Source organism: Numenius arquata, chromosome 1 (assembly GCF_964106895.1).
Source record: "Numenius arquata chromosome 1, bNumArq3.hap1.1, whole genome shotgun sequence".
Taxonomy (NCBI): domain Eukaryota; kingdom Metazoa; phylum Chordata; class Aves; order Charadriiformes; family Scolopacidae; genus Numenius; species Numenius arquata.
Window position 1 is genome coordinate 10,867,648 of NC_133576.1, and position 26,455 is coordinate 10,894,102.

Sequence of the window (26,455 nt, forward strand, 5' to 3'; positions counted from 1 at the left end):
CTCCATCTTTCTTATAAGCCCTCTGTATAAGGGCACTATAAGGTTTCCCCAGAGCCTTCTCTTCTCCAGGCTGAACAACCCCAACTCTCTCAGCCTTTGCAGCCTTCTGATCATTTTTGTGGCCCTCTTCTGGACCCGCTCCAACAGGTCCATTTCTGTTTTATACTGGGGACCCCAGTACAAATAGGGTATACTGTTTTCCTGGTTTTTGTTGAAATTATACTGTCAAACCAAAGAAAAAGAGACTTGATAAAAAGCAGGAAAAAAAAAAAAAGGCATGGGATCTCCTGGGGGCACAGTATGTCTGGGCAGGCTCTCCTGTATTTTGCTGTATGCCGGAGGTTTCTTCCCAGCTTCCACGGAGCAACCAATACAAAGCGTTCACTCCTTGTTATTCCTTATTAAGCTGTACATTTATAGGCATAATCTCTAAGTACCTAAATCTCTAAATAGGAACTGGAAAATGCATTGTGCCTGCACTCAATCAGGAACCACTAATTAAATATTTTTGGAGGTACAGGGTTTAGGAGAGTTGCTTAGTAGAAAGTGGCTGGGAGCCATACTGTGAGAATTAGGCACTTCTTTTCTTCACCCCAGGTTATGATAGAATGGATAAAATTTCTGGCATTTTGATCAAAAAGGAAGCATGATCTTGTAGTTAAGGTGCGCGAACTACAAGTTTTCCACCTTCTGAGGTCACAGGCACCACTGTGCTTCCCCTTTTCCATCTGTCGAATGGATTTAACAGGCCAAATTAACATACTGATGATAAAATATATAATGACTTCTTACCTAAATTGAACCAGACTGTTTCTCAGTAATCCCTGCAACAATCCTTTAATTTCTGTAGGAACTAGACATGGTGTTCATTATGCTTGGGGGGGACACTGTGATGCAGTTGGTAATATAACAAAAATAAGTAGAAATGAAATGTTCCATATGCCTTCTTTGGAGTAAACATTGAGTATGGTAAGTTGGGATGAAAATCAGCCTTACATGAATTTAATAAAACCCAACAAACAAACAAAACCCCAAAAGCCCAAACAAAAACAACAGAAAAACCCAAACTGAAAAAATGCCCAAAAACAAAAGCAACAATTTTTTTTTGTGTGGGCTGCATCAAGAGATTTTTCTCTCCTGCATCATCCTGGCGCAAATGTAAATTTTGTTTTTAGTTATGAATCCCTGTTTCTTACAGTTTTCAATGATGCCTATTAAGGCATTATTTAGCATTTTCCCTAGAACAGTAGGTTCCTTTATGTTTATGCAAGTTAATTCCCCAGACTTACTGTATAAGAATGTTTTGCGTTCTTTATGGTTATCTTTAACTTCTTATCGAACATTAATAAAGTAAAATATCACTCTTGTATGTAATAGTATCAGAATAGAAATGCTTAATGAAAGAGTATCATGTATACACAGAGATCAAAACAAGATAAAGCACTTGTATTTCACAAAAAAAGGATTCTATTCCAAGTTACTCTTTTATTATTAGATTGGAGCTGTCTGTTCATACAGTCTTTTAAAGTCTCTCTCCAGGGAGGTTCCTCAGTTTCCTGGAAATCGGCCATTTTGTATAGCTGGTTTCTCAGGATGGGGCTCTGGAATTCTTTCATCTCGCAGGGTGTCTATCCAGTTCTCTGATTTTAAGATTTTGTTCAAGATCAGTCATGTTTGGTGCTTGCTTTTTCTCTGGTTAACATGTGGTTTTCTCTTTGCTATGTATGTTGGTACTGGTAAATTCTTTTTGTCAACACCAATTATTTAATTGGTCTTTATTGCGTATGTGTTCGATTATATGTTCTTTATCTTCTTTCAGTCACATTTATAGATGTGGGTGGTTTTGGGCATCAGGGTAGCTGATGCTGATTTCTGAGGGAAGACAGGAGGGCTGCTCTATAAAATCACTGCTTGTCCAAAACATTTTCAACTCCTGGCGCAAAAAACCAACAACCAGGCAAGCAGTAAGGATGAATGGCATCGAGTAGAAAAGAGCTGGCTGATCTTTCTGCGCTAATGCTGAAACAACAAAGCTTGCCAACAGATCGCAGCTATAAGCTGCAGTAGAAGTTACAAAATAGATGCATAACGAGTGCGCATGAAAGCCTACTCTCCCAGGTTTGACAATCAGGAGACCAGGAATTACAGTGTCCTCAGGGCCTAGGACAGTAAAAGGTCTGTCAGAATCTGATGGAGGGTACCACACCGGAATCTTCAACATAAATGGGATTTTCTCATGGTGTGCTGGGCTAAATTTTCTATTATGCTGTCCCCACACCTGGTTAGTGAAGAAGTGATAAGTACAAGGAAGACATCATAGACCAAGAATGTCAACAGAAACAAGCTGCAGTTCTTCATACTGGCTATGTGAACTTCTTTGAGCTCATAAAAGCAGGTGAAGATTCATGGAGCATTTTGCAGGACCCAGTTCTTGAGTATGTTCTGGGTTATAAAGAAAGCCAAGTGACTGAGAATTAGGATTAGTAAGTGACACTTTAATGCTTTGTGTAGAGCTCATTTGCTAGCAGTCCATAAAGAGATTTGTTAGGTGTGCAGGAGTAACCCCGTCTTGCCTTTAGAGTAACTAAGCATCTTATCTGGTGTGAAGAGCATTTGTCTGTGGAGAGAGCGCACAAGGCACCCGTTGACTGCTTGCTTTTTTTCATGAAGTACAGCTTCACAAATCATTGAAACTCCCAGTGTGACTGGTAGTAGCAAATAAAATATTCCTTCTAGCAATAATGGGTGGAATGATAGAAGCCCAGAGATGGATAGAGGGTCAGTTGTTGTGTGGGGTACATGGCTGTGCTTGAGAAACAACATTAAGTAAGGAAAACAAAGTGAATATTATTCACTGTTGTGTGATAGTGGCAGGAGGACACACCATTATGACAAAGTGTTCTTGTCTGCTGCTGATTTATTAATAAAAAGGATAGCTTATTGTTTTATTTTTGTTGAACAAAGCTATTTATGGTATTTGCAATATAAAAAAAAGACTAATGATTCAGTGTTTACCTTTGCCAGCCTTAGATAAAAAGCAGTTCCTTTACATGATTGTCTTTCTCATCTTTATAAATACCATCAAAATGACATATCTTTCTGGGCAAGATAATAATATAATTCGCATGGATAAATCCAGCCTGAAATCTGTCATTTAAAATAGTGAGGGGTGTTAAGTACTTGATACTCTATTAACAAATAATCAAACTAATCCTTTCCAGGAAACTGACAAGCAGCATCTCTTCTGTTCAGGAAGACTCCTTAACAAGACTATGTTATATATGCCTATGGATATCCCCAATAACTGACCTAAGTGTATAAAATATAGGTCTTCAGTAAGCAAGACAACATATTTTGTGAACTGGTTTTGCAGAAGTCTTGGCTGTACCTACAAAGGGGCTTATCTAAATTAAGTTTTCAAGGCTTTAAAATCTTGGAAGAGATAGCAGCATTGTGTAGGTCCTATCCAATAAAGATGAGATTTCAGTTTGTTGCCAGGAGATGAGCTGCTTATTCATAAGTGGTCATGACAGCTCACTGGTCCCTTAACAGGACACAGCCTGAAATGTTTTTTGTTTTTTTTTTTTTTCTTGAGTTTTAAAGTGCTGTCATGTATTGGGCATTGCCACTGCTTGCTGCAGTGCAGGTTGTAATTCTTCTGCAGTTTCAGTTTTACTGAGCTTGTACTAAATGTTTTCTTGAGTGGCAAATGACAGCCCAATTTATTGCTGCATCTTTGTACCCCACAGCACCCCAGGAGGAAGAAAGGGGGGGAAAACAGACTCCATTGCAATTTTGTTTCCTCTAGGCCAGATGGGGAATGTTTGCCTTTTGGTATAACGTGTTTTTAACTGGTGGGAATAAAGGACTAGCTGTTTTAGCAACGGAAAGTACAATACCTATGTAGTAATAGCCACTCTTAAAACTCACTCTTTGGTCATGTTTGTGTAGAGGGCTAAGAATAGACCATTTGTAACCACTTCCATGCCATGTCTATTAGTTTTTGGCTCCCTCTTGAGTAGTCTAACAGTCATACTGATGCTGATGGGCAGCAATGACAGCAAGCACAGTATCTTACTTGTTATTTTTCCAGACATTCATTTATTGCTATTACTGTTGACACAGTAACGTACTAATTTCTACCCACTGAGTTTTCCTATGTTCTTTCCTCCTACATTAGTGTCTGCACTGAGGGTTTTCATGCTTGATCTGATCCAGAGAGGAAGTATGGCATTCTTTTTTCGTCAAATGAAAACACAGTTCTTCCAGTAGGATTTTTTTATTTTATTTTAAAACAAAATAAAAAAAGAACTCTATCCATGATAGCACTTTAAAACCAGGCATCTTTGGCTGGTTTTGCCTTTTAGAGCTTGTTTTCATTCGGTGCTATTATGCTCTTAAAAAGGAGTTTGAATATTACAAGCTGTTTAGACAAGAACAGGTACTGTGAAAGAAAAATTAAATAAATGTAATGAATGCTGCAAGAATACTAGCAAAAGTCATGTTCCCTCTAATGATATGTTCATCTATCCCATGATAAAGATGGTGAAATCTTCTAGTCTGTCAGGAATCAAGAGGATGCTAAGATGTCTGCAGTAGTACTGTATTAACATTTGTGAATTGGATAATCAGCTGACAAATCTTTGAAGAAATGACCAAGGAGCTGTCTAGCCTATTAACACTAATTTTTAAATTAAAAATATAAAATTGGAGATAAGTGCCTAAACCAAAAGAACACAACTATGTCTACACTAGAAAAGGTCGTTTAAGGTGACCTAGGTATCTGTGAGCCAGTTAGTCTGATTTCACTCCTCCTCCCCATCCCAGAAATTAATTCAGTTAATGAAAAGTAAGAGATCATCAGTATAGTAGGGATTTGACAATATAAGTATTTTTGTAAAAATTTATAGCTGACTCTAGATTTGCTCATGTTGAAATGACAAGTGACTAGGAAACTCTGGGGAAATTTAATCAATTGGTCAACGTGGCCTGTATAAATGAAGTCCATTTTAATGTTGCCAAAGGTGCAGGCTGTAAGTTACAAGAAAAAGCCAACAACCCATGTTGGCCAGACCAACATGGGAATGGAACAAGGGAATATGTTTTGAGTAGCTGTGGCTTCAAGAGTATGTGGAACAAAAGGCAGGCAGCTCAGCTTGAACTTTTGGTATGAAATCCTATGGCAAAAGACCTATGAGCATTTGGATTTATAAATAAGAGTTTTGAATATGGGGAGGAATTTCTTTCTGTTGAAGTCATTAATAAAGGGTCACTGTTGGCATGCTGTAAACGTCTTGGTTATCATGTTCTTAAAAGTATGGATAAAAACAGCAGAAATGTAGAAGAATCACAAAAAGACAGAGAACTGATAGTTATGCTGCTGGACACATGAATAGTCAGTATGTTGTATGTGACTCAATCCAGATATGTATCTGGAAGAAATGTTTCACTTAAATACTACTTATTAACAGAAACACAAAGGTGGCTTGGTAATTATGCTTTATTTTATACAGAAGACCAAATTGTTGCCTAAGCCTTTTAGATTTTTTTGTTTGCATGGCATAAAAGGAGGAAATTTTGTTTTATTTCTGGCCCTAGGATCTATAAATTATGCTGCAGGAGTTTAGGGTATTTATCTTACCATTTTTCAAAGTAAATGTCTGGTTTTTCAAGTGCCTTGCAGAATTTATGCAACTATGAAGATTTGGTGCTTACTAATTTATTGCTCATAGCTTTTGTTTGCCAAGTCACTTTCTGTCAGAACTTGGTCCTAATATATATTAAGTGTAGATAAGCTAAATATGTCTGTAAATCTGTGAAAACAAGCCAGTTCATCCATTTAAAAAAAAAAAAAAAAAACACAAAACATTACTCGCTTTCATCGGGTACAATGAAACAAAACATACTTTGCATCTGACATTGTGTACAGCATATGTTTTTGAAGATGTAAAAGATCTGTGATTTTTTAAAATTATTTTTTCTATTTTTTCTATTTTTGCATTGTAATCTGTTACATCATACCAACAGGAGGAAGGAGGCTGTGTGTATAATGAGTGCACATAATGTGAAACAGTATGTAAATTCGTCTCTGTTTAACTTTTTTGTAAGGGCAAATACACTCTAAAGGGGACTGAGTAATTTCTGGCAAAGTCTAAAGGGGGAAATCAAGATTAATTTAAAATGGAAAACTTGGCAGCACATTCAAGAGAAACACGAGACAGAGGAATAACTGAGAAAGAAAGTAGAAATTGATACAGTGTAAGCACAGAGCTGAAGGACAAAAAAGATGACATGGCAGAGAAAAATACATGGGAAATTAAGGAGATATTTGACATGAGTGGAGAATGCATTAAGAGCAGGCATTTCCAAAAAAAGCCAGTGTCAAGAGAGATTAATAATCAGAGAGGGTAGGTAATTCTTATTGCTTGAAAAGGATTCTCCTAAGACTTGTAAGTATGGCACAAACAGCTTAATTACTTGACTTCAGTACCATTTCGTAGGGTTCCTAATACACATTTTTCCTTGTAAAAACCACAGAAGACTGGATCATCAGTTGGGTTGGGACCTTCAGCGACATAATGCAGTCTGTTACTCAACTCAGTAGAACAACTGGTACTGGCAAAATGCCAAGGATCACTGATTAATAAAATAAAGTATTTTTTTTACTATTTGCTTTGCCTGAGTGTGTTTGACTACAAAGGCATGTTAAGAGGCTGATGTATTAGGGTCAATTCTAGGACTGAAGAATATGTTCTGGAGATGAGAAAGAGTTCTTCCCTTGTCGGACTCCCCAAGATGTTCCTCATACTCCTGTTCCTTACAACTACACTCTTGGTACTCCCTCCGTGGTCCCTGGTTATGTCTTGTCTTGTTTAGCTTTCCATTCATTTCCTGTCCTTCCTCCTCCTGATGCTGTTTGTTTCTTCCCTTCAGCTCCTATTGGTGTTCTCTTCATTTAACAACTTCTCCTTGGCACTTTACCTTGTATGAGGTGGGGGACTGGAAGCCCTGTCTTTTTCTGGCAAAGCTCCATATGCTCAGTGGCGCTTTAATCTGGTTTCATGATGGCCATTCAGATTCATCTTTCTCCATTCCCTTTTTCCACACTCTTTAAATCAGTCTTCCTTGCTGCCAGCAACTAGTGGGAGAACATTTAAGCCGGATGCCAGACATTGTCTGTGCTCTCACATCTTGATCCCTGTGCTGCAGTAGCTCCTGCAGAAAGAAGTCGTCACATGAAAGCAGAGTCTTTTAAAATCCCACTTACATCCTTGGAGCATGCTTAGGCACGAGTGTGATTAGTATGTTGTGCAAATTCAAGATTGTTACATCTAGTCCTGTGACAGTTTATTTACAAAGGTAGCTAATCTGGCAGGTTAATACTGCTTGTGCAGGGAAACCTACAGTGTAGAATCGGAGATATGAAAAGAAGGAAAGATAAAGCACAAAAATTATCTGGACTGAAAGCAACTTTCTAATAATAATAGAAGAGAAAATTAACTCAAAACTGTCATGGGTTTTGGCTCAGTTAGGATGAGAAACAGTGCATTTTATCTTCCTGGAATGATCAGATCAAGGAGGCATTTATATGCCAGATTTTCATTGCATTTATTCTGAATTGTAAGTGATCTGTGATGTTGGCTGACTGGTGTAAAGTGCCTCAGATTTGAAGGCCCTTTAAAAATGGAGAATGTGTAACTTTTCTACTCAGATGTGCATGAAACCCATGCCAAGGAAGCTGATATGACTATTGAAGTGAATGGAAATTATGCAGTTTAATTGGGGTATTATTAGCCAGTGCCAGGTAGTTTAAATGTGATTAGCTGGTTGTCCAGTGTATGCCAAATTACTATGTTTAGATCTTCTACAGCAAAAAATTTAAATATTTCTAATAAGCTAATATATGCACAAACTTTCTCATGTGGATTTTTCAAAAATACCAATAGTGTGAAACCAATGAATATTTCATTAGATCCTAAGATACCTCAGTCAACAGTAACTAGATTCCTCACGTCTGTTGTCCAGGAAAGCAGCTTTGGAAAACTTTAGTAACAGATAAAGATAGTATCACTTAAGAATTCTGCTGGCAAATCTTTCCTTGCGGATGGTAGAAAACCACCATAGTATTTATTATCCTATATCTAAGAAGCAGCATTTGAACATACAATTGGTAATTTATAAAATGTAAATAGGGAAAGTTGTAGTCAACCAGATAATATCTGTTTTAAACTGCATCAGTTAAATGCAGATAAGTATTTTTCTGTGTTTATTTTTCTACTCATTTGTAGACTGGAGACTGTAGTTGAACAGTATGATCAGATAGGGATTGTAATGCTTTTCAGTAAAACTCTTAACTTAGGAACTTCCACTAGGGTAGTTTTCTTAGGTTGTCCAGTCCATCCAGATCAGTTGTTATGATGGGCTAATTTCTTGCCATCTCTTTTGCCAGTGCTTTATCTGTCCCTATATTCGGTATTCGAAAAAAAACTCACTTTTATTTTTATCTCAGAACAGTCCAGAGGCTCAAGGAAAGAGGAGATCTGGAGACCTGAGTATGTTAATGGACCTGTGCAGCCCTGTGGACTTTACTGAGCTTTTTGTTTCAGAAGTAGAATGCAGAGTGCAGTTACAGCTTTTTCCTTGAAGTCAGGATCATTCTGATACACTGCATTAAAATTTTTTTACAAGCTGAATCTCTGAATCTCTAGACAGAGATACTAAGGATAGCTAGACTTGTGTAGCCATGATATTTAGATCAGAGGCAACTGCTATATCACCTAATTTCGTGCATCATCTGAAACTGGACAGCCTTTCTTGCCTTCCTACCATTCTTTCAGATTGTCAACAAAGACGTATCTTTCAGTGAGGTATACAGTTTGATTTTTCTTTTATAAGAGTATTTGTAGAAGTCTCATGTGCAGTGTTACTGGCCAAAGAAAATGTCAGCCTAGTCTGCATGTTTTGAAAACTAAGGGAGTTTCAGAAAATCTCTCTACAAAGGCATTTTTCTTTTAGTGCAAAAAAACACTTTAGAAATCTTTAAAGGGAAGAGAGAGGCCTGCATCAGAATGGGTGCAGGAGGCAGAAGTCATAAATGTTCATAAACATTGATTTTCTGAGTTTGCTGAATTGCTTAGAGGTGGTTTTTTTTGTTTTGTTTTGGTATGGGGTTTGTGGTTTTGGTGGTGGGATTTTTTTTTTTTTTTTTGAAGCATTTATTGGGCCATGAAATGAGTAAATCAGCCAATTTTGTAATGCTTATGGATGAAGGACTATCTACTTTATCCTGTTGTTCTTGAGAGACCAGAATTCTCATAGCACAGGAGGGTTCTCCAGCAATAGTTGCATGAACAGAAGTAACTGGTCCTACACTTCCCTCAGGGTGAATTTGTCAGCGTTTTAAAATTTTGGAGACTGTTAGAATTAAGGAATTAAGCCCAGTTTCTTTCTCTCTGCCTGTGTAAATCTTCTGTAAGAGCTGCATGCCTTACAGAAGTGGAGTAGCCTAAAAGGTTACAGTTTAAATGAGTATTGTTGGACACCATGAGATGAATGGTACCACCCTTAGATCACTCTTACCTTCAAAAAGGGCAAGAAGGAGGACCCAGGGAACTACAGGCCAGTCAGCCTTACCTGAATCCCTGGGAATGTGATGGAGCAACTAATCCTGGAAACTATTCTCTGGCCTATGAATGGCAAGGTTGCTGGGAGGAGCCAGCATGGATTCACAAAGGGCAAGTCATGCTCAACCAACACTGATAACCTATGATGAAATGACTGGCTTGGGAGATGAAGAGAGGGCAGTGGATACTGTCTAGCTAGACTTTGGTAAGGCTTTTGGCACTGTCTCCCATAAGATCCTCACAAAGAATGGGCTGGATGAGCAGATAGCGAGGTGGATTGGAAACTGGCTGGATGGCTGGGCCCAGAGGGTGATGATGATCAATGGTGCAAAATGTAGTGGGAGGCCAGTAACTAGGGTGTACCCCAGGAGTCAATCCTGTTCAATATCTTCATTAATGATCTGGATGATGGAACAGAGTATACCCTCAGCGAGTTTGCTGATGACACAAAATGGGGGGGTGGGGAGAGTGGTTGATACTCCAGAGCATGGTGCTCCTACCCAGCGGGACCTCAGTAGGCTGGAGAAATGGACTGACAGGAACCTTATGCAGTTCAATGAGGGCAAGTGCAAAGTCCTGTGCATGGGGAGGAGCAACCCCATGCACCAATATATGCTGGAGGCCAACCAACTGGAAAGCAGCTTTGCAGAAAAGTGGTGGACACCAAATTGACCATGAGCCAGTAATGTACCCTTGCTGCAAAGGAACTGAATGGTATCCTGGGCTGCTTTAGGTGGAATGTTGTCAGCAGGATGAGGGAGGTGACCCTTCCCTTTTATTGAGTCCTCATGTGGCCGTGCATGGGGTGCTGTGTCCAGTTCTGGGCTCCCCAGTACAAGAGACATGGACATACTGGAGAGAGTCCTGCAAAGGGCCACAGGGATGGTTAAGGGAGCATCTCTCATCTGAGGAAAGGCTTAAAGAGCTGAGACTGTTCAGCCTGGAGAAGAGAAAAGTTGGGGGAATCTCATCAACGTGCACAAATATCTGAAAGGAGGAAGTAAAGAAAGCACAGCCAACTGACTCCATAACCATTTTAAATTGGCACCATAGTCCAGCTTTGGGTTGTCTCCTGTTTTTTTTGCCCCTGATCTTAGACTGCTGAGATGGATTTAGATTTTTCACTTCATTTTTTTTTCTGCCATAGAGAAGATATAAATTCACAGAGCATCCCTTTGCAGGAAGGACATGGACCTGTTGAAACAGGTCCAGATATGGTCCATAGAATCATGGTATTGTTTAGGTTAGAAGGGACCTTTAAGATCATGTAGTCCGACCATCAACCTAACCCTGATAAAAAACCATCACTAAACCATGTCACCAAGCTTTGTAGGCCATGAGGATGATCAGAGGGCTGGAGCACATCTCCCTATGCAGCCAAGCTGAGAGTTGTGGTTGTTCAGCCTGGAGAAGAGAAGGCTCTGGGGAGACTTTAAAGCAGCCTTTCAGTACCTAAAGGGGGCCTACAGGAGAGATGGGGAGGGACTCTTATCAGCGAGTGTAGCGATAGGACGAGGGATAACGGTTTTAAACTTGAAAGAGGGGATATTTAGATTAGATATTAGGAAGGTGAGAGTGTTGAGACACTGGAACAGGTTGCTCAGAGAAGTTGTGGATGCCTCTTGCCTGGAAGTGTTCAAGGCCAGGTTGGATGGGGCTTTGAGCAACCTGTCTAGTAGGAGGTGTCCCTGTGCATGACAGGAGAGTGGGAAATAGATGATCTTGAAGCTCCCTTCCCACCCAAGCAATTCTATGATAAGTCTTCTCTTGCTTAAAGATGTTCAGTTTTTTAGAAATGCTAAGTGTTGTTCATCAAGTACTTTGGTAATCATTAAAGTTCACCAAAGACATCACAAATACCTTAGCTATGGCACTGTCTTTACTGTATCTGCAAATATTCTTTCATTGGACATCTGCTCTGACTCAATAGACCTATAGTGCTGAAGAGGTGCTGTTGGATTTATGTAATTATACATCGTTTCACCACTATAGGGGTTGTAGTTTGAAGCTGCCTTGCTAAATCTCACATGAACATGGATTTACATTCTCCAGGACAAAATCTAGATGTGACATACCTCTTCAATCATCACTCACAGACATCTTTAAAATATAGCTGAAGTCTTCTCCCACTCTCAGTTCATGCTATGATAGCTGAAATTTTACCAGAATCTTATTGCATCTCCCTCATCTCACAAGATGCCTCTGTAATTAAATCTGTGGAATCTGTTAGAAGCAAGTATGTAAAGAGGGACTCATTTCTTCATTTCTTGGTAGCAGGATGGCCCCCACTTGCAATGGAGAATGCCCTAGGAACACTGTAAAACCCAGGAGTTCCTAATCTTGAAGTAGGAAAGTGTGTTGGAACTTGAGAGTTGTTTATCTGGCATACAGACATCTTCTTCCTATGCAGTAAATTATATATATACATAGGCAACAAAACAGCAATGCTTGTTAAGCTAGTTATCCTTTTTTTCTTTTTTTTTTTTTTTTTTTTTTGGTGACAATGCTGCTTATCTTGATTTTCAGCGGTAAATCACACTACAAGCTTCTATCTCTGCTCATGCAGAAAGTCCCAGCTGACAAGTTGAGCTTTAAATGGGTGGTTAGCCACAAAAAGGTGGCAAAGAGTTCACTACTGCACATTGAACTCTGAAGGCAGAAAGGTAACTATTCTAGACTGGGCCAAAAAATGCTAAGTATTTTCCTGAAGGGTCTGAGTCTTGTATTGCTGTCACATGCTCTGGGTTTTTTTAATCTGCATTTAGTAATTAAGTCTGCCTCATCACCTTCATGCTTAGTGCTCAAAGGAAACGTGTGGAGGATTTGGTAGTAATAGTAGTACTGACGTTGAGAGTAATACGTTTTTATGAACTTGTGCAGTATATCTTCTTTGTCTGATGTTTTTTCGAGGATCAAAGGTTATCAAACCTACAGAACCAGCCACGTTGCATGACCATGGATACTCACTAGTTAATAACTATCAGATTAAGTAGAAGTCTGGCATTTATTACTGTTTAAGAAGAATGACTTAAAGACTGATCTATGTGCATAAATGAAAGAGATGCTTTATTTGTATAAAACATCTAATAATCCCCCTCAGAGTTAGGAACAGAAGCCATTTGAGGCTATAGTGCTGGAAGGAAACACCTCACAACAGTATTAGCATAATATAGTCTTCTAAGAGTTGTATGCATGCATCTTGGCAGTCACTGGGTGCATCAATAAGGCTTTTGAAGAATCATCTCTAAATCTTTAAGGCCTTTTCTGCTGAATATGTTGACCTTACAGGCTCAGGAGCAAGCTTTCATTTTGTGGGGTGGGTGGCAGGTTCGATATGTTAAGCATCAATTCAATGGATGAAAATGATTCAGGCCCTCACAGCTGGTCTGCTGTACACACTAGTTTGTAGATACTGATTGATTTTTATCTTAATGAGGGATCCACTTATCTGATTTGGGGTTTAGGTTTTGCTTTTTTCTGCTAGTTTTCACTCTCTCTCCTTCTAGCTGTAAACAGCTTGATTTGTATTTAATAGAGGGGAAAAAAAATCCTTCCATTGCTTTACAGCATTTGCAGAAAGAAGCATTAGCCCACTAAAGGCCATATAAACTGGTGGATTTAATGTATTAGGTTTTTGCCGTGTAAAGTGGAAATAATTCTCCAAGTCTATGGCAGTTTCCGAAACTTTTCTGAAAAAATGTCCATATTTTGCGGGTGGACAGAACAGCTATCCTGGGATTAATACACATGTTTACGTAGAACAGTATTTGTGTGTCTTCAAAACAGGGGGTCTTGCTAGAGCTGTTACGGGGTCTTTACTTTAAGAAGACTCTGATCAGTTACCTTCACGTCTCCAGGCCACTACATGCTAAATTCTGTAATTGATGCAAGCGTGAATGCACATTTGAGAAAAGATTGAGTTATTGTCATTGTTTCAGCTGGGATGGAGTTAACCCTTTTTGCTAGCAGATGGTGTGGTGCGGTGCTATATTTTGGATTTGGGATGAGAAATGGTGTTGATAGCATACTGGTGGGTTTGGATGTTGCCAGGCTCTCAGGGCCTTTTCTGCTCCTCACACCACCCCACCAGCAAGTAGGCTGGGAGTGCACAAGAAGTTGGGCAGAGACACGGCCAGGACAGCTGATCTTAACTGGCCAAAGGGATATTCCATGCCATGTGGCAACTTGCTCAGTATATAAAGCTGGGAGAAGAAGAAGGAAGGGGGGGGATGTTCGGAGTAATGGCATTTGTCTTGCCGAGTAACCATTATGTGTGATGGAGCCCTGCTTTCCTGGAGATGGCTGAACGCCTGTCTGCCAATGGGAAGTGGTGAACGAATTCCTTGTTTCACTTTACTTGCATACGTGGCTTTTGCTTTACTTATTAAACTGTCTTTATCTCAACCTACAAGTTTTTCTTCGCTTTTACTCTTCTGATTCTCTCCCACATCCCAGCCGGGGGGAGTGAGCAAGTGGCTGCATGGTCCTAACTGCTAGCTGGGGTTAAACAATGACAGTTATCCTGCAGGAACAGCCCTTCTTTGAGAGCTGTTGTCTTTGTGGTTTCTGTGACTCCCCCTCTGTTATAGGGTCCTATACTTTGGAACTTTTGCTAGCAAAGAAACTTGGGGGTGAATGGTCTCCATGATTTATGCACCAGTTGCAAAGGTGCTGTGTGGGTCTACAGAGTAGGTACGAGGCCCTGAGACAAAAAACTTTCCTCTTACATGTATGGAATGTGTGCAAGCCGTTTGATTAATTGGCAATATGGCTGGAAGGAGTGGTAAGGAAGCTGCATAATTCTCAGTTATTCTCCTGTTCCCTGGCAGAGTCAAATCATGTCAGTCTTCATAGTTGCAGATGTCATGCAGTGATGACTCTGCAGCAGTCACAGTCATGTTTCATTATTAGTTATCACCAGCTTTTTCCTAATAACAAACGAACTTTCCCTTGCTCCATTTTGGTGTTAATTTGCATTCTTCTTGTCCACAGAAAAAAATTATTATTTACTTTCCCTTTTATATACTGAAAAGTCATTATCTTGTCTCTCTTGAACATCTTTTCTCTGGACTAAATAACCCTAACTGTTGTACTGTCTCCTAATGAGCTTTATTTTCAAGGCATCCATTCATTTTTTTGTTCTTCTCTGTTCTTGCCTGTGTGTTTCTTGAAATGTGTCGACTGTCAACAGGGAACTGCCAAGGTTGAAATAGAATCTATCAGTTCAACCTATCTAAAAAAAAATCTAAATACTTACTCTATAATAAATAACGTTGTTGTCTGATGCCAGCACGTTATTTAAAAGCTAGAGGCTGATGCATTTACTGTTACTCTTATGGTAAGTCTGAAACTTAGTAAAAGAAATCACTTCAATGAGCTCAGCAGAGCACCCTGGTCACATCTGCAGGCTCCTATGAAAGGCATCTCATTCACCACTGCTTGCTACATTTCTTTCTTTTCCCTACGTCTCTCCAAAAATGCTCTTCTGATCACTTTGATAAAAACCTATGCAGTTGTCTGTCAGTTCTCACTCCAGTCTGCATCGCTAAACGCTGTATCAAGCGCTGGGTGGTTTTGTTATCCAGAAGCAGCAGTGAGATGGGACTGAGATGGCAGTACTGGAAAGTAAAGGCATGTCTTCAGCCAACTTTTTAAGCGTTTCCTTGGATTCGGTCTTGGATGAGAGGGTTAAATAGAGTTTTACCTTCTGATGCTGAATCGGTGGTATGTAGAGTTCTCGACCCAACAGAGGTGACAGGTACTGCAAACATGCTGGTCTGATCCAGCAGTTACTGCTCCTGCCCTGATGCTCTGCTTTGCCCGCATGCTGAAATGGCTGGCACGGTGATCGCCTTGCTTTAACTGCCCTTGTTTAGATTTGTGCACGTTTAGATCAGCTTAATCTTTATACACTCTTACTAAGAACTGCATCCAAACAGTATAGTTTGTTCCCCAAATCATCGTAGTACATTTCAAATTGATTAAAAGCTGGATAGTGGTATGTAAGTAGTTAGCCATTAAGAATATTCTTCTAGTGAGAATGTTTCTAGGGATGTTCTCCCATTGAATATTCTTACTCTAATGTTTCAATATCTTTTATTAATGAATGAGATGATAATGCATAGCTCTTTCAGAGGGTGCAGGATCCAAAAGCTGAATCTAAACAAATTCATGCTATAAATGTCTTTCCCAACTATGTACCGTTTAACTGGATGCCATCATTCTGTTCTGGATTAGGTGTTGAAGCTTGTCTGCGCTGTAGAGGAACTCCCATTAGATGACTCCCTATAGATAGTTCTGTCTGGTCTTGACCCATCGACTACTTTAAAATCTAAAATTTCAGCATGAATTTTTGACATTTATTTATAGATGCAAATCAGGTAGTGTATATGTAACTGGGCCAAGGTAGAGCTTTTAGTTCTCTTCAGAGTTTCTTTTTCCCCAGTTACCATAGACTCCACCTGTGTTATACCTCTTACTTATACTATGCCTTCCTGTTCTGACTTGACCCTTTATTCAAGGTCAGAGTGTTATCTGAATTTTACTGCTAATTTTCTGCACATTTTCTCAAAGACTGTATCTTGTCAGTACCTTTGCTAAAAATCATTCAAGCCATATTGCTTCTGTTACTTCACAATTCTATCAAATCATATTCTGACGTATCCTCTTTTTCAGTTTAGACATATCCCATCTTAAAATTCATTTAGAGTACCTCTGTAAAAGTTCTTTTTCCTGGCTCATTGCTTTCAGATCCACCTTAATCTCTCCATACTCCACTGCATCAAATACAATTAGATGTCATCTTTAATATTCTTTTCGGGTTTATTTCATGTCTCACTAGTCATCTCCTCAAATATTAAGATATCGATCTTTTCCCACCTTCATGTGAAAAATAAGGATGTTCTTTATTGCTGATTTTTCAGCTGCTTTTCAGTTTGCTTCTCCAGTGAGCATCTCTTCCATTTTCCTCCCACAAACTTCACAAAAGGGAGAAATCCTTTTTGTATAAGCCAACAGAGCTGTCTTGTAGTCCTTCTTAAAACTCTTATTCTTCTCACTTACAGAGTATTGGTCAGGTAGTTGATAATGTTTGTATAGTATGTCCATGTTGCATACGTTATTTTGGGGCATGGTAGCTCTTTTTTGTGCAGTGCTTCAAACTGATGAACAATGTTATCTCCAAATTAAGAAGATACTTTTGCAGACATGTAGTGAATACTGACAATGGGTTAATTAAAATGTATTCCAGCAACTAGCTGGTAAAAACAGTTTTATGACACAGGGATCTGCAAAATATGCCTTCTTGGAAAAGATGGTTTCTGTAGGCTTAGAAGGAATTTTTTCCCAGTTGGTCATTTAACTACTAAACATTGGGCTCTGAACATATTTATATTCCAAAAGTAAGTAGGAACAACAGTAGAAATGAAAGAGGTTTTGTCCTGTCAGTAATTTCTATGAGTAATCAGACTTGAGAGGGAAGATTAAGCCTATAATTACTTTTCTTATGCATTATCAATGAAGGAAAAGCTACAGGAAACTGTATATATAGTTTTGCGTAGAAAATGTTCATAAAAGAATAGGAACTCTATGTGCACAATAAACATATATTATTAAAAAGATATTGGAAGTTTGTAAAAGTTAAAATACTTGTGTGGGGGAGTTGTCTCTTGGTTTTCAGCTTTTTCAAAATATAAAGTATGCTTTAAAGTCTTCTTTAGAAAGCACTTGAAATTCCTAATATTGGTGGAGGGAGGTGGGAGGAGAATTGATATTCTTCTTTAATAGGAACCTAAGCACTACTGCTGGAGAGCATGGAAGGAAAGAAATGAAAATTACAAGTTTTCTTTTCATGTTCAAATCTTAATGAAATTTATAAAGTGAACAAGTAAAAAATAAATGATAATTTAATATATTTTTTTACAATGTAAAGCTTTTCTAATACAAAGAGGTGGGTGGGGCAAGGAAATTTCAGTCTTTATAATTCTTGGAGATAAATCAGTCTTTGTAACTATTTGCAATTGATCCTACTATCTTAGGTTTTCAAGATCAAAGCTGTGCAACTGGCAGGAAAACTTCTTCCAGCCTTCAACACACCTACGGGTATACCATGGGCAATGGTGAATCTGAAAAGGTAATGAGTTATTTTTTGTGGGGAAGTGTGTTACTCCCCCTCCTTCCAACTTAAAATTAGTAATAATGTATGTCAGGTATTTTTAATAGTGGAACTGTAGAAGGTGCAGACAAATTGGCATTCCTGGCACTTTAAAATAATTTTAATAGAGTTCAGAGCATTCTACCTCATTAACTGCAATAAATTGTGACCATGATTTTTTTTCTTCTGATTCAACGTGACATTGGAACATACCCACTGTATTATGCCATGTGTTACCCTAGAGCTTAATTATTGGTTCTTTAGTCATTAAAGACCCATTAAAAACCAAAATTGTTTGCAGGCCATGGTTGAATGTACTGGGGTTTATGTGCTGTGTGAGCTGATTGTTACCTTTAGAAGACTCACATTGTTTGAGAAAATTATGGGACTCTGAAGATTTTAATTCATTTTACAGTTCAGCTTAGATATAAAGGCTAGTGTGCTGAAGTCCATGGAGGTGGAGAGGCTACTTTAGATATTCAGGTCAGACACTAAATTAGATTGTCTGCATTGCCTCGTGGAAGAGAATTGCCGTGTCTAATTTATCTTGTATTGCTTGTTCAATGCTGGGATTTCCCTCGGAGTTTGAGAGAATGTTTTTGACGCAAGCCATTTTTAAAATTTTTATTATGTTCTTAAATAGTAGCTGAATTGAGATGCATGTCCAGATTGTGTGTACTTCTTGGGCAGCACAGGCGTCTGGTTCACTGGCTAGAGTGACATAGATGGCGAGGTTTAAGAAACTGTAAACAGTAGATGTATGGATACTTATCAGTAAAACACGTAGGTTGGGCGTCAGAGCACAGTCAGGAAGGCAGGACCGGGGAGGAGGATTTGCAGTAGGCGGAGGGGAAAGGATTGGAGTGCCAGAAATTTCCTGTGTGCTGGTATTGTTTATGCATTTGCTGTGTAAGCCTCTTGATAATGTAGAGAACATGCCAGCATCACAGCGGTGACAGAAAATAGTGGCTGGCATGCCAGGGGGTGGTGACCGTAGCAGGCATGTAGAAGAACACTTACCATGAGGCTGACATGCAGTAAAAGACAAGACCTGAAAGAAATATTTGGAAAATTTTTCGACTTGTGTTTTATTAGCTTTTGTATTCATAATTTAACACTTAATTTGTCTTTCTATGAGAGTGATACCAAAATAACCCTGAGACAAGCTATGATTCTGTCTCTCTACACTCTGGAAACAGTGGTTACTGTCTTTTAAAAGGTGTTGTTCTGTCTTAAGTCAGAGCTACAAATACTGCTCTGTTACCAATGTTTTTCCTTTACATTTTCTCTTTCTAATTTATAATTTAAAAAATAAGTAAGAAGACTGATTGTAGTCTTACTGATAACTGAAATCTTTTATGAGAGGAATTAGAAGTGATCTCCGGGAAAATGAAGTTAACTTCAGAAATTAAAAGACCTGATCCTGAAAGGTGAAAGCTCCCAAATTAGATTAAACCAGAGGTTGTTCAGGAGTTATGACTTAGCAAGATGGTATCTCTTAAAGTACAAAAGATACAAGTTATATAATATTTTCTGTCGATTCTTTGTGAGCCTGAGGAACTCATCATATTCTGCCTACAGTAAACATAGGGTTTTCCTATGTAGATGCAGATAGGGCCCAATCCCATCGTGCTGGAGTGTCTAATATTGACTTGAAACACATCACACGCAAGTAAAGGGAACGTGGCAGATGTTTGGCAGAACAAGGAAGCGAATGCTGCCACCTTGAGAAGTATATGCATCTCGTCTGATGATTGCTTTTGATTCTTGTTCTTGGGAACATACAATGAATAAACAACAGTCGAGATTGGGCCAGTGTTAAGTCATGATATTTCTGGGACATCAAGATATTATGTATTGTAATCACAGGACTTTTTGTTGATGAGCATAGAGTATCTTTTTTCCAAAAAGACCCAACCAGTGAACCAACTGATTAATCAAACCACAACTCCTGTAATCTTAAGTATGGGTTAATATTTTGCTGTTACTTGTTTAATTTCATGTGATGGTTGTTACTAGTGCTGTGCACAATAATTTTGAATTTCTTGTTGTTTTCTCCCCTTTTTATACATACTTGATGGGATTCAGTGGTGTGGGTCGAAACTGGGGCTGGGCTTCTGCTGGCAGCAGCATCCTCGCTGAGTTTGGTACTCTGCATATGGAATTTGTCCACCTCAGCTATTTGACAGGGGACCCCGTATACTACAACAAGGTGAGTCTCAAATTCAGTTTTTAATTATACAAGTATCTTTTATACTATTTCATCATAGATTGCATAAAAGGGGAAGTACTTTGTATATTGCATTCTATATTGCATTCTATATTGCATTCTTGGTAGCAGGTAAATTTTTTAATACTTGTATTTCTGTCACCAAATAGGTGACTTTTTCAAGTAGAAATTTACAACAACACAAGTTTTCTTATTTGTTTCAGCATACGTTTAAAAGTCATAATTTTTAAACATATTTGTGTGAGCAGTCCTTTAAGACAAAAATGTCCTAATTTGTAGGAAGCCCTCAAGAAAGCTTCTGGGTTCAGACTAAGAAAATTTACTATTTAAAAAAAAAAAAAAAGATTAAATGAACGTTGTTAGTGGTGATCCTGATTCTTGATTTAATTTAGGTCATGCACATTCGGAAGTTACTTCAAAAAATGGATCGTCCTAATGGACTTTATCCAAATTATTTGAATCCAAGAACAGGCCGGTGGGGTCAGCGTAAGTATTTTTATTTTATTAACTCCTAATTAAAGCTCTACGTCTATTTTGTTGCTGAGTTGGAGGTCAGAAAAATTATTCTGCAGAAGATGAACAGCATTGCTTGAAAACATGCAATGTAGAAGGATTACTTAGACTTGAGATCCCCTGAAACCAATTTTTTGCCTGTCGCTCTCTGAAGTCACACAGCTCCATTTTTATGGTACTTTCTAAAAGCAGCATCTTCCTAAATCTGATTCCTATCCGTACTTCTATCAGTCAATAAAATCTTCAGTAATAAAGAATGAGGCTGAAAATAGTTTCCTCATTTTGATTTTGTTCCTGGTTTTGTTCTGCAGATCATCTGGTTAGTGGATTACTGTAAGGTAATGTGTAAGTAATGCATGTTTGTGGTAGTTAAATTTGAGCTGGTATTAGGGACTGACATTTACAAACATCATTCTTCTACTTTGTGGCATTTGAAATGCCATGATGAACCTCCCAATAGATCCTGCTGTTATCAATGCGTCTCTCATTTAAAAATAAATAAATAAAGGCTTTGGAATGGAAAAAAAAAAAGTTTTTGCTGCTGACAATGTAAGTGGAGAGATAAAACATTTTGAGAGATTAAAACATGAAGTAAGATGCAAACATGATTCCTTTTCTTCAAGTGGTTCTTCCAAGAAAAGTTGAGTGCTATTGTAGCGAGTGCAGTAAGAGAATTCTTTTTCTTCAAGGTTTCTGTTCCTGTTTCTTTTATGAATGCAAGTTTCTTTAGGAAAAACAAGCGAGATTATCTATTTCTGTCCTGTTTGACATCATTGACAGGTTTTGGGGATTTCAACAGTTGGCTGTAAATATCCAACAGAACATGTTCTGGCTTGCAAAGTGAGAATTTGCTTCTGACTTTAAGACTGGTATATGAGGGAAATGAATGCAGCTGTCATTGCAGTGACTGTAAACAGAGTTGGCTAATCTGATCCTTCAGGCCAAAATTCTCCCTAGAGTCTAATATCTTGGAGTGAATAGTGACACCTCCTGAGACAGACACATGTCTCACAGTTGAGACAAATTTAGGTTTAACGATGCATTCAGAAAAAAAGAAAGTGAGCAAATACAAATATTCACCTGTTGTTTATTCAAAAGACAATTTCATATTGTTGTTCTGAACTATTTTTTTCTATTGCTTTCTTTGTATTCCTAACCAATTGCTCCTGCTACTTTTATCAGTAGTTGTCAAATGTGGCATATCACCATGATTCTTTAGGGGCTTTTTGTCACTTGTAAAAGTAATGCTCAGAATTAGCAGCTCTTGGGAAGAATCCTGGTCACTGAGAATAAACATACAGTGAAAATTTTAACTGTGCAGAAGTTTGATGGAGTTCAAACATACTATTTAAATGAATTTTGAAAGATAATACATTTGGGACTAAAGTTAGGGATTACAGGCTGAGATTTAAGTTCTTAGGATAAAAGTAAATGCAACTTTATAGAGCCTTTAATATTTCCGTGCTGCTTATTAGCCACAAACTTATTTCCTGGAATTTGATGGTTGTTTTGTTTGATGTTTTGAGCAAATAAGATTCCAAGTGCAAATACAGATATTCTGGTAGAGTTTCCAAGATATCTCCAATGCAACAAGCGTTTGTAAGCATATCTTGAAAAGTTTTGTGGGGACAAGAGAGCAAGAATCCCTAATTCTGTTTTTCCTGCCACAAACCAGGATGGAACGATGACAGACTGTCTTTGTTGTATCCCTGATAGATCACTCTTCAGTGAATCTGTTTGCAGAAATTTAAGAAGTTACAGTAAAGGTACACAGGCACTGAAACACTGGATTTATGATCTGGAAAAGCTGAGGCTTAGACAGGAATTTTTCTTCTGATTTTTCTGCGGAGATTGTATCCTGCATAACAGAAGTCAGTTAAGTAAGGGTGATGCCTTCACACACTACATCTCGGTTCACTCATGTCAGAGTCCACAATACCGTTACTGACTTGAGTCGCATTGTTGGTATTAAGGGCATTGTTGGTATTAAGGTAAGGCTTTTATGTCCTCCTTGGAAGGTAATTTCAAAGAGCATTGTGTTTGGCTTGTTATATACTTTAGTGCTGAAAAAAACTGAGACAATGGAAAGAGTACCAAAGCATAACTTTTCTTCTTTCAGCTTCTGGGAAAGCTGCCCTTTTCGTCTTTGCCGTGACCTTTAGTTTGATGCATCTTATCTTGTACAAAGTACTTTCTCCAGATAGTTTCTGAGAATTATTTCAGAACTCTATTTGCCTAGATACCTGTAACTCTTGAATCTGACCTTTTTGGGTTTTCTATTTTTTGCTTCCTTTTAACATTTTTTTCTCCTCAGACTTTTTTCAGCTCAGGTCTAGTTAGGTTTTCTGTGCAGCGTTCCAACTAAATCATGAAGGGTGGGAAATAGGTAAAATAAATATACAAAAATACATACATAAGTACACTGTTGAAGAAATGTGGGCGTTAGCTGCAATATAGCATCATTCTAATGGTGGCTTTATTTTCTATTTTTATACCCATCGTTCTAGCGGTGTGTATATTCTAGTGCTGGATGCCTTATTCAAAGTAATAAAAATATCATTGATGTGCAAATAGCAGTCAAACTAATTAATATTATTACTACCAGTTGATTAGATAATTAGAGTATTAAAAAAATATGTAATGGAAGAATCCATTTAGGTCACGTTTTCTTAGCAGTTACAGGGGTTTTTTTACCTGTTAATTCATTTTTTTAAAAGAAAAAAGTTGTATGATTTGAATAGAATAAAAAAAATACACTTCTGTGTTGGTTTTTCTGTTTAATTTTGTTCTAACCGGTTGATAACTTAAATATTTAAAGACAATTCCTACTGCAAGACAGATTTGTGGAGGAATAGAGAAGTCTTAAACATTTTCTGTGGCTTTGGTGTGGCCCCACAGGACTGTGAGCTGGATATATCTCTACTTGCAACAAGAATTTTGTGGGAAATTCTTGATACCTTGTATTTTGATACTTGATACAGTATTTTGATACCTTGTTAGAGGTATTTGCACAAGGAACCTAGGCATGTTCTCATTTTGTATTTTAACCAAAAAAAAAAAAAAGAAATCCACAAGTATCGCATCTACTTTGACTTGCAATCCCAAGTATTACAGGTGCCTTTGAAATACTCCATTTAGAAATCTTTCCTTCCTTTTTTCTCTTAGCTCCAGAGATCTGTTCAGTAATTTATGCTGCCATATAAGTTAACTTCTTAGCACGTGTAAGGTCTCACAGCATATTGCCTTTCTTACTTTTTTTTTGAATCTCAGATTTTGCACAATCTAAATGTCAGGTTGTCCGTCAGAACTTTGTATGGACTGGATATAACTCACAAGTATGAAGTTTGTATCTCATCTGCTGGTGTTGGAAAATTAGAGTAATAAAATTCAGTGCTACGTCTTATGGAAGTGGAAGGTGATACTTATTTGTTTACAGTCATCAGGCCAGGTGATTTTTACCTACTCTCATTTTCTCGTAAGTTTAATTCATTTATACTCACAGGTACCAAAATATATCCAAGTTGTATGGAAAAGGGGACACTGGCTATCCAGTCCTCTTCACGTATCTAAGGAGTGACTAAAATGATCTAGTTTTGGGGCAGATCTTTTAGGCTGATCCTAGATCAGCAATTGTTCCAGAGTTTTTCTATGCCTCAGAATATTTCTATCTTAAACCTGCATAGATCTTAGGCCATGTTGCTGTGTCTTGTCTGTTTTTCCTCATTTTAATATATGTTTAAAATATATGCCCATCATCGGTTTGCGTCTTGGGTTGGAGAAAGGAGAGTGGGGTATGTGATATGCTGCAATCTTGTTGCCACTCTTCTGATGTTAGGATGCAGGGTCTTCTGCTGATGAGTCATTTCTGCTGTGGTTTGATTTATCGGAGTACAGGCCTTTGGGTCTTGATATCAACAGCACGTTCTGCAATTTCACTGCTAGGAAATGATGTTCCGGGGACAGTGCCCCGGGACATACAGACCGTGCTTTTCGCTCATTGTTCTGCTGGTGCTTACAAAGAGTGGTTTCATTCAAACAAGACAATGTTTCTGTTAAGAATATCAATAAAGTAACTTACCAGGCAATTGGTAATTATGGTTTCATCAAGAAGGATGTGACCGTACCTTTCAGGTTATTAACAAGATGGAGAGATGAGTAGTCATGTAGCATCACATAAATATAATCTATAGCCGAGTCTTTGTATTGTTTACACTTTTATGAATATAAATGTCCATGCATTTGACATAGTACTTGAAGTGTTCTGGTGACAGATTACTTTCTTTTTTTTTCTTCCTGCCTCATGAAGCAGCAGCAACCAGGGTCAGGAGCCGCAGCAGGCAGGGCTGCACAGGGACTACTGTTCCATCCCATTGATCTTTTTCCATTCAAATGCCATAAAACCCAGTCCTAAAAACTGCCGGGTGAATGGCTTACTAGTCACCGCTAAATCTTTATGCTTTCCAGTGGAAATGCTTCATAATGCAGCTGTACATGACTGGGCCCATACTGCTGTGTAGCAAGAACTGAGTTTGTTATACCCAGGAGGAGGAAAATGATGTCATCTGTAGGCTAAATATTTGTGTTTAAGCTTGTAATGTGTAGGTATTATTACAGCTTGAGTGGAATGACAGACAGCTTTTTAATGGGTTGAGCTGAGGATTTGTCATCTCACTGAGGCTTTTGCTAGAAGGCAGAGCTATAATGCCCATACGAATCTTGACAGATTCAATTTTTATTTATGGACTAAGGTGATGGTCCAGTAGGAACAAGTGATTTACAATACCTCTGCCTTGGGGTTTCAGTTTCTCTAAGACTGAAAGGAAAATAGCTGGCAAGCACCATATTCTGACCTCTTACATGAACCTACAGTTAACTTTATTAGCTTTTCATTTCACTTGGTGAGTAGTTGGTTTGGTGTTCGCATCAGAACTTTAAATTTAGATTGTTTTCAAAAACAGTAACTGTGCTTTCTAGAGAAGCCTGCTAAGAGATGTAATGACTGGAAGACTGGTGGCTCTCTTAGGAGAGATGTCAAGTCATATGAGGAGAGGCTGAGGGAACTGGGTCTGTTTAGTTTGGAGGAGGCTGAGGGGGGGACCTCATTGCCCTCTACAGCTACCTGAAAGGAGGTTGTAGAGAGGTGGGTGTTGGCCTCTTCTCCCAAGTGAATAATGACAGGAGCAGAGGAAATGGTCTGAAGTTGGGGCAGGGGAGGTTTAGATTAGGTATTAGGAAGAATTGCTTTACTGAGAGAGTGGTCAGGCACTGGAACAGCCTGCCCAGGGAGGTGGTGGAGTCGCCATCCCTGGAGGTACTTAAGAAACATGTAGACATGGCACTTCAGGGCATGCTCTAGCGCCCGAGATTGTTGGTTTGTGTCTGTTTGTGGGTGGGGTTGTAGGTGGTTGTGGGTGTTTGTTTTGTGTGGTTTTTGTTTTTTGTTTTGTTTTTTGTGTTTGTTTTTTTTGTGGTCGGACTCGATGATCTCAAAGGTCCCTTCCAATCAAGAAGATTCTGTGATTCTGTGAATTTTGATTAAAAGCAAGAGATTTCAGAATTATGGAAGTTAATTTGCACTGAAGAAAAATTATTTTTTAAAAAATGAAAGCATGGTAAGAAAATTCAATTGTAATTTGCATTTGCAAACAGATTAGGTGAGAATACCAAGTAGAAAGCAGTAACAAAGAAGATGCCAATCTGCATGTTGTTGCCAAGTCAGGACATGCTGCACATTTCTGTAAATTGCGCGTTCTTCCTTTCTACTTTTCAATACCGAGAGCAAATTACTGCATTTCATCTGGTTCCAACATCTCTTGCAAGTAATAATGTTACTGAAGGGGAACTCAAATCGCTCTGGTTTCACATCTCGCTTCCTGCAATTGGGTTACCTATGAAATTACCTGGGTTAGTACATAAGAAAGTTGTGTCAGTTTAACT

At 38.4% G+C, this 26,455-nt stretch overlaps 1 protein-coding gene across 1 annotated transcript in view; it reads left to right on the forward strand.

The window, feature by feature from the left end:
* MAN1A2 (mannosidase alpha class 1A member 2) overlaps nt 1-26,455 on the forward strand; it is a 146,248-nt gene that overhangs the window by 72,627 nt on the left and 47,166 nt on the right. Inside the window, exons 6-8 of the mRNA XM_074157379.1 lie at nt 17,660-17,754; nt 19,864-19,987; nt 20,398-20,491. Coding sequence (XP_074013480.1) covers nt 17,660-17,754; nt 19,864-19,987; nt 20,398-20,491 — 313 coding nt within the window. The remainder of the gene's footprint in view (nt 1-17,659; nt 17,755-19,863; nt 19,988-20,397; nt 20,492-26,455) is intronic.